A 9,194-nucleotide genomic window follows, 5' to 3' on the forward strand; every position below is an offset into this window, starting at 1 on the left:
CACAAAAACAGGCACATTTACAGTGCATAAGTAAGGCGACATACACAGTATAAATACATACATACATACAGTTATAAACACAAAAAAGAAAAACGTACAGTAAATTATTGGTGAAAGATTATCGGATAACACATTTAATATTCAAGAGGAAAGGTTCTAGTAATCTGATAGTAAGCAAAACACTAAATGTGATTAGAATATAATATTAATAGAATATTGTGGGAAAACTGATATTGTTGAGAGAGGGAGAAAGAGCGGGAAGGGCAGCCACCAGCATCATTACTTAATGATGAGAGAAGGAGACACAAGGCTGGTCTCTAAATGACACAAAGGAGGAGGAGGGGATTGTGGGAGATTAAGTGAGCTCTATGCTGTTTGCTGTACACTGCAAAGCACTGCAGGATGTTTGTTGAGCGGCACTCTCATTTGGGACGAGGAGAAAGACAGTAGGGGGACCTTAAACTTGGCAGAGAGGAAAGGCGGAACGCATTGGTCCTCGAACGCCTCGGGAGGAGGATCTGAGAAGAAGATAAGGATTAGACAGCAATGTTGTGGGGATTCATTGATGGGATACAACTTCGAAGCGCAGGGAAGTTGGACTTCACTAAGCAGTTTAGTCTGGATTTGAGGTTTTTTTCTTTTTTAGAAGGGAGAATGGGATTAACTAAGTGAGCAAAATTGCTCACTAGTCTGAAAGTGGTCTGAACTTTTCCCCTTTTCTGCCTTCAAATTCATCGCGAAATACAAGTCAGCAGCGGTAAATCAGTTTGAACTGATCTCTTATAATGTTCAACTTCATGTCACCTGATACTAACTGCAAAGAAACATCTTCTTAAGGTGAAGTATCTCTCTTTGTGCGCATGACATTTAAACACTAAGCTCTCGTAATATGTTAAAGAGTTTTCCTACGTAGTGGACAATGATTTGGATTTAGTCCATTAGTTGATAGACAGGAAATTAATCTGCAACTACTGAAATCAACAAATGAATCATGTTTTAAAGAAAAAAATACCAAAATGTTCTGCTTCCAGCTTCTCACAAATGTATATTGTCTGTTTGTTTCCTCTTCTATAACAGTGAAGTGAGTATCTTTAGGTTCAGGACTGTTTATCAGACAAAACAAGACATTATGAGATGCCACCTTGGGCTTTGTGAAAAATAGAGATCACTGTTTCCCAAAGCCCAAGGTGACGTCCTAAAATGTCTTGTTTTGTCCACAACAGAAAGATATCATATTACCGTCAAAGAGGACTTAGAGCAAACCAGAAAATATTCACATTTGAGAAGCTGAAATGAGAGAATTTGGGAAAAAAATGACTCAAAACGATGAATTGATAAAAGTAGTAGTTTGCAAGTAATATGATAGTTGACAACTAATCAATGAATCTACTAATCGTAGCAGCTCTGGTTGCATGTCTACATTGATTGAAAATGTGAATTATTTTTATAAGCACAGAAACATCTCTAAATAGTCTGAGGTTAGTGTGAGATTTTACTGGGGCAAAAAGGATTTGTGGCTGCTACATTTTTCATCTGCCAAAGATAGTGAGAGTCTGTGTATGGCATTAACCTTGTAGTCATTATGTGTCTGTTGAATAGCTCAAAGCAGCAGGTGGGTCAAAAAAGAATAGCTGTTTAATATATCATGCTGTTTCTCATTTGATTCTTATCTGACTAGGAAGAGCCAGAGGGATTAAAAAACCTTGAAGGATCTGACTTTCAGAAAACATGACCTGTGGACGGTATCCTGGCCCTCTCCTGGTGCTGCTCTGTCTCCTCCACGGCTCGGAGGAGACCTGTCCGTCCATGTGCCTCTGTGTATCTGACACAGTGAGCTGTAGCTCCAGTGGTCTGACCAAGCTACCTCTGTCCCTGCCCGCCTTCTCGGTCACCCTCGACCTCAGCCACAACCAACTATCCTGGTTGAACCCGGGCAGCTTCAACAGGATGCCCAGACTGGAAAACCTCCGAATGGCCCAAAACCAGCTCAGCTCGCTCGGCCATGGGGTGTTTCACAACGCCTCTGGCCTCAGGCTTCTTGACTTGTCCTCCAACAAGCTGCAAGTGGTGGAGCAGCACTACTTTCAGGGGCTTTGGAGGCTGGAGGAGCTCCTTCTCTTCAATAATAAGATTGCACAGGTGGAGGCCGGCACACTGAGCGGTCTGAGCAGTTTAAAAAAGGCCTACTTCAGCCTCAACCAGATCACACACTTCCCGTTCTTCTCCATCCAAGACCACAGCCATCCTTTCCTCATCATGCTGGACCTCTCGTCCAACCGTATGAGTCGTCTGCCATGGGAGGATGTGAAAGCTTTGCCCGGGTTGGTGCAGCGGGGGCTGTACCTCCATAACAACTCTCTAATCTGTGACTGCTCCATGTACAGTGTGTTCTGGCACTGGGATCTGAGGGGTTATGACTCACTGAAGGACTTCACGGATGAGCACACTTGCAGCATCTATGGGGACCCACGAGCGTCCATCCGGTTCCTACGACACAACCGCTTCTTTCACAATTGCACTGTGGAAAAAGCAGTCTCAGAGCCAGTGACCGTGCTCCTCTCCAACGTGTTGGTTTCAGAGGGAGAAAGAGTACGTCTAGACTGCCAAACGTCCCTGAGTAGCATAGAACTCTCATTTACATGGCTCTCCCCCAGCAAGGGGTATATCACCCAGACCAGCATAAATGACACGCTAATTAGCCTGTTTGCTAATGGTACCTTGGAGATCCAAGCAGCCAAGGTCAATGACTCAGGTCTGTACGTGTGCACTGCTCTGGATATTAAACAGGCACTGAATGCCACCCGTGAGGTGAATGTGACGGTGCTCCTGCCAGCAGCAGAGTCATTCAACACCGGCTACACAACGTTGCTGGGCTGTGTGGTGACTTTGGTCTTCATCCTCATTTACCTCTACCTGACTCCATGTCGCTGCAGCTGCTGCAAACAGCCCAAACCTCCAGTTATCCCCATTGCGACCTACGACCCCAGCACCCTAACGTCCGTTTTCTCCCCTTCTACCAGAGAAAGTAAAATCCAAACTAACAAGCATGTAGCATTCATGGAGCCAATGTTAAGTGAAGAAGGAACAGAATGGACACCACAAAGTTGATGCTGAACATGTTTTTTTTTTTTTTCTCTCTCTCTCTCTCTCTTCCCTGTAAACAAAAGACCTCTGGACAAAGCAAAACTCCTTACTCAGGAATTAGCTGTGAGATACAATCAGATGTGAGTGTTGTCGCTGTAAAAGGAAAAAAGAACATCATGTCTCCCCCGACTGCCAGCTGCAGTTAAAAGGCCTCCTGAACAAAAAAAAAAGAAGCAATATCTCCTTTTCTATTCTGCTCTTCTCTGTCATCTGGCTCAGTAGTCGAAATGAAAGTTTCAACTTTGGTTTATTACCCTCTGTGTACTGACATTGGTAAATCACAGTAGAGCCGTTATCAGCCCTAAAAATCACCTTATAACTTCTCTACGTACGGTACCAAGGGGGAATATTTCTCGCGGGATCAGAGAAGGAATCTGGCTCACTTTTCAAAGAAAGTGTTTAACAAGGATTAAAAGCCCTGGAAAAACGCTGCAAGTTTATGACTGTAATGGACTGCAGGAAGTAAGCTCAGTCTGTGTATCGTAGTTGAGTGGAGGAGCTCCATATTTAGCGTTGTAGAGACAGGCCTAGCACCTGCACTGCACCTGCTGAAGATAACTTTAAATATACAGCCCATATCTCTTATAATATGTAGCTTAAACATGGAGCAACCTGAAACTCTATCCAACTTCTGAAAACTTCTGTTCCCTGTGTTCCTAATAAAGGATTTGGTCCCTTTACATCAGTTGCCTGCTCTGCTGATATAGCTTTGGTTTAGAAGGCACTTTTAGCAAATACATTACCATCATATACAGAAAGAGAGAATTAAGATACAGCAAGGAAAGCAATGAATGTTTTTGTGCAGACACCATAGCTTTCAGCAAACATTTAAAACTCTTATCTAGCAGAAAACAGAGGTGCATTCTGCAGTGATCCATCATACATATACATATCTCATATAAACCTGTTGCATTAATCTGGCAGCGAAAAACAATGACTCCCTATCTGTGCTCTGCTTATCTGGCAAATAGTGAAGTACAGAAATCAGGAGTGTCAACAAACCAAAAACAAACAGCAATTGGACTGCTCTTCAAAGACAGCATCTCTTTGATCAAACACAGCAGAGCACTTTGAACACTGCGGAACAAACACAACCACAAAATTCGAACTGAAGTGACAAATACTTCAAGCAGCACTGACGTAAACCCCGAGGAGGGCATTACTTTGTATAGCTTTGTTTGTTGTTGTGATTTTTTTAATTCAGTGTAACATGCTTCAAATGACAGAATTACACACTGTAACACCAGGGATGAAAAAAGATGTTGCACAAGGACTTGCACATGCACTGCCATGACAGGGCATAAGTGTGTGGGATGGGAACATTAAGTCGATGACATGAAAGACCAAAGAGAGCGTACGGGCAGTCGAGGATGAAGGGATATTTTAAACCCAATGAGACCAACAGTAGCCTCAAAAGAAACAAATCAATTCCTTTAAGTCCATGCATCCATAATGTTTTGAGATTGTAGTTTAATCTTAATGCAAACACTGGGTCAAACTAGGGATTGCATCGAGATTGAATAGGATTAGATGTAATCCTTCATATAATGTCAAAGAGAAGTTGTCAGTAACCACTCCATCTCACAAAAGGAGAGCATATCGTTAGAGGAGGGGTCTTTGATTATTCCTAAATCCTTAATTAAAACTTGACTCCTTTCAAGCCTGAGGGGACTAATATTGTTGTGCAACTTGAATGTAAATTCACAGACAAAAAAGGTGGGAATCTGAAATCAAATGGGCAGCCGTGCATGAAACTGGGACAGACTAGCTCTTTGACAGCGCCGAGTTTCATCACCATTAAACTCTTAGGGATTAAGCAAAAATCCGTGAGACTGGGAGAGCACTGTATTGTGATGCACCACTCTGTTTAATCACACTGCTACTGACTTGTTACATTTGGCTTTTAAAAGTTTTACAGTTTAAAATGTTTTCACAATGGTAAGCAACGTTCAAATTCCTCACAGAGGATTACGCAACATACCGCTACGCGCCCGTGTGATGTAACATCTTGTATGAGAGCGTGTCGTGACCCGTTGTTTTTTCAAACCGGAGACATTACATGGTGTCATGAGTTGAGGTTAGGTTTTAGGAGATTACCACGAGGATAAAAAACAGGTGCTTTGTCAATTTCCGTGTTTTTTAATCCCTCTAATCTGGTTCTGCTCTCTGACACAGCGCACACAGCTGAGTTGGGATTTATTGTTTCTGATATGATTAGCCGACAGGTTAAAACATAGAGGACATAATGTGAGCATTTCATTAAGGGCTTTCTATTTCACAGAGGGTCCACAGGTGACCCTGGTTATGTAAGCATACTGCTGATTTAGGGAATCAACCTCAGTGTAGGCAGCGTGTCAGAGTTAAAATGAGTGAAGTTAGTATCCTGATGCCATTTGTTATCCAGCTTTTTATTTTAACCTTATGACAGCAAGTACTTTACCGATAATGGGAGGCCTCAGCAGTGCATTAAAAAAAAAAAAAAAACGGAGGTATAAAAAGCACACCAAAAATAATAATTTTCTCTCTATCAAATTGTCATACATATTCCTGCTCATTTCGAACATGAGGGGATAATAATAAAAATGCAGATTTAGTTTGCTGGAATTGGGAGCATCACAGCCATCCCTCTTTCATTTGTTCTAACATTTACACATTAATAGATTTCAAATAACATCACAAATTCCAGGCTACGCAGAAAGATGCGAGTGTGTATGCAAATTATTCTGAACCGCTCTAACAAATTACCTAGATGTAAAGGGAGGACCCCTTGATGCTTTAAAATATGTCCTTCATCCAAAGCAAAACACTCCACCAGGCTTCAATTAAAACATGCACTTCCCTTTTCCAGATTAATTGTTTTCCCTAGTTTGGCTGGGCTCCGAGGGATTCAAAATCATCTTATTCAAGAATCTAATTACTGTGAAAGGGGAGTTTCACTCTGAATAGCACACACTGAATTGCTTTCACTAGTGGAGGGCTGCCTTGACTGTCAACAGGGGCTATTACTGAACTGTCAAAACAGTCATCAGGCTTGAGTGGAGGCATCCAGCTGTGGCAGATACATACACATTTTTCAGGCGCTGCAGCACCCACGGACACAAGCTCGGTGGAGCCCCGGTGTCCCCAATCCCACAAAAAACCCTTATTTCATTCTAATTGGACACTTTACTTGGAATATATGCTCGAGAAACATACACACAGCGTTCGTTTCAGAGCAGTCCACCAACCGGCTACCCTCTGCAGTAGATCTTTTTTTAGGAGGTAGGCTGGTTGCTTCCCAAAAAAGACTAAAATAAATGTTGCCTGCTGCACACCAGACAACAAGCTGTTTATCATACCTCTGCACTGAATATGCACCGGCCATGTTCTGTCTTTTCAAAGCAGTATGAAGCAGCTGGACGACCAACATGTCAAGCAGGATCAGATCACTGCGGGGCAAATTGAACATGAATGCCTCATTAATCAAATGTATAGATTTATCACATTTCATTCGAGGCTGCAGTGAACAATTATTTTCGTTACTGATGAAGCTGTCGATTTATTGATTGTTTGTTCCATAAAAGAATCAGAAAACCGTGAAAAATGTTCATTTACTGTTTCCCAAAACTCAGGGTGACGTCCTGCAAATGTCTTGTTTTGCCCACAAACCAAAAAGATTTTCAGCTTACTGTCACAGAGGACTAAACAAGAGAATTAAAAAAATGACCAATATTGGATGATTAATTTAATAGTCGATAACTAATTGATAAATCGACTCATCGCTGCAACTCTATTAACATATTTCATTGCAAACAAACAAGAGCATATGAAGTGACGCACCAGGACCAAAGCCATTCGCCGTGTTAGAAGCATTATCCTGGCTCGCTGTCTCTCTGGGGCTGTTATGTGCTTCAGTGAGTAGAATTTAGCTGGATATTATAAGATTTGACAAGCACAGTCACCAAAAGTATTTTAAGTTTTATATTGTTGCTCATGACTACTTTTCTACAACATCCTCTTGTCTTTTTATTCTTCCTCTGTGTTCAGCTCGTGTCATTTCTCATACCAGCTTTATTGTATCGTGTTGTAATGGCGCTACCCTTGTTATTATCTGTCACACAACAACGACAACAATGAACTTGAACTCGGATGAAATATTTATTATTGCCACGGAAAATAGACCTTTACTGCCAGAGAGAGTACAGGTACCGTATCCTATCTATAATGTATTATAGTGTCAGTGATACTCATTAATGTACTTTATGGTATTTTATTTATTTTATTTTTTTCCATAGCAGCAGCATGGATCTAAGGAGACAACATATGTTAGTCGAGACTGTCCAGAATGTAATATCTCAACAACTACTGGATGGATTGCTGTGACTTTTTGTACAGACATTCACAGTTCCCAGTGGATAAAATGTAATCCTCTAACACCGCCAGCAGGTTGCCATGACTTTAAAAAAAAACACCCTGACTGAATGCAATGGCACACAATTTGGTAAAAGCATTTATTGTTCTTAGGTGATGAATCCTTTTGACTTTGTTTATCCCCGTGGCATTTTCTCTAGCGCCACCATGAGGTTCACATTTGTGGTTTTGGGTGAAATGTCTCATAAACTGTTGGAAGAAATTTGGTGCAAACATCAATGTTTCCATCAGGATGAATTGTAATAACTTTGGAAATTGATGAACTTTTCCTCAGGCACCACCATCAGGTCAAAATGACAATGTGTCCAACACTATAGTTAACCAAATACCTTCTAAACTAGTGACATTCCCATAATTCAGAAAGTAAAAGTACATAAGTATTATCAGCAAAATGCACTTAGTATCCGTACTGGTACTGGTGCTGCAGAAAAATGGCATATGTAAGCATTAGCAGTGCATAAGCAGGGCTTTACTGTTGCCGTTGGTGGAGGTGTGTCTAGTTTTGACTACTTTACTTTTAGTCCAGTGGTTCCTAACCTAGTGACCGGACCTCATCAAACTAATCTGGTGTGTTGTGAGATGAGTCAGTCAAAAAACAAAACATAAAGTTCTGCTACACGTTTTGTACTTTCCTATAAGCTGTTACTTTTTTTTTTTTTAAAACCACCTATCACCTTTTTTGGACCCCACAAGCCAAAAGCAAGCATTGTGGAAACACTCAAGTTAAGTGCCTCAAAATTGGATTAGGTACTCGAGTGTACTTAGTTACTTTCCAACCCTTCTTATAATGAGGAGCCCGAGAATTATCACCCAACTCTGTGGTTCCCTGCAGCTTTAAGAGCATTATATCGCTTTCAGCTCAGTGTTTTGGTTTAATGGCCTCAGCTTAGCACAAATGTTTTGCTCCACTCACATTTCTCAGCAGCCTTTAGCCCAGGCAGCTGTCTGCAGCATAAAAAAGCTCTGATAAACCCGCTTCATGCTACCTGCTCAGCGTGGCAAACAAGGTCAGCAACTAGCTTTAGGACAGTTAGCTGATTAACATGGTGGACTGTTTAGCATTAGCTGCTAAAGAGCTGATATATCCCCCAGGAGCGGGTGGAGAACAAAACAGAGCCAAACAGAGAGTGAATATTGGACTTGCATTCACCGCACACCAATATGAAAGTTGCTTCACATCTGCTGAATGTGTGAACAGACACCTGCATGCTGACAGGTTAGCCTGATATGTCAATGTTGTGTTTACAGCTTGTTTCTGCTGCCCCCAAGTGCCCAAAAAAAGCAGTTCATACAGGTCAATTCCTGCTTTTTATTAGACAGACAGGTATGCACTTCTTAATTTTTGTTTTTAATAATAATAATACATTTTATATAAAGAGTGCTCTTCTAGGAACTCAAAGACACTTCACATCAAGTTAAAAAAGGAAAAGAGAAAGGTAATACAAACAACACACTTATATATATATATATATATATATATACACCTTTTACAAAATATACAAAGAATGTACAAAACATGCACTAATATTTATAAAAATGACTTCCTTATTTTCATTATAGGCTGAGAGTATGTTACTCTCACTGTTTTTATTTCCCTTTAAAAGTCTGTAGAGTCCATTCAGTTATGTACAGTAATTTAA

At 41.0% G+C, this 9,194-nt stretch overlaps 1 protein-coding gene across 1 annotated transcript; it reads left to right on the forward strand.

Annotated features, from left to right (window-relative positions):
• Positions 1-409: 409 nt before the first annotated feature.
• Positions 410-3,824, forward strand: LOC127377136 (amphoterin-induced protein 3). Its single transcript, XM_051424788.1, has 2 exons — positions 410-837; positions 1,679-3,824. Exon 2 carries the CDS (start codon positions 1,729-1,731, stop codon positions 3,106-3,108), a length of 1,380 nt encoding a protein of 459 aa, XP_051280748.1. The 5' UTR covers positions 410-837; positions 1,679-1,728; the 3' UTR covers positions 3,109-3,824.
• Positions 3,825-9,194: the final 5,370 nt, after the last annotated feature.

This window comes from Dicentrarchus labrax, unplaced genomic scaffold (assembly GCF_905237075.1).
Source record: "Dicentrarchus labrax unplaced genomic scaffold, dlabrax2021, whole genome shotgun sequence".
Lineage (NCBI taxonomy): Eukaryota > Metazoa > Chordata > Actinopteri > Moronidae > Dicentrarchus > Dicentrarchus labrax.

Excerpts from the sequence above, each read along its gene's own strand:
- LOC127377136 (XM_051424788.1), top strand. The coding sequence starts at position 1,729 with ATGACCTGTGGACGGTATCCTGGCCCTCTCCTGGTGCTGCTCTGTCTC.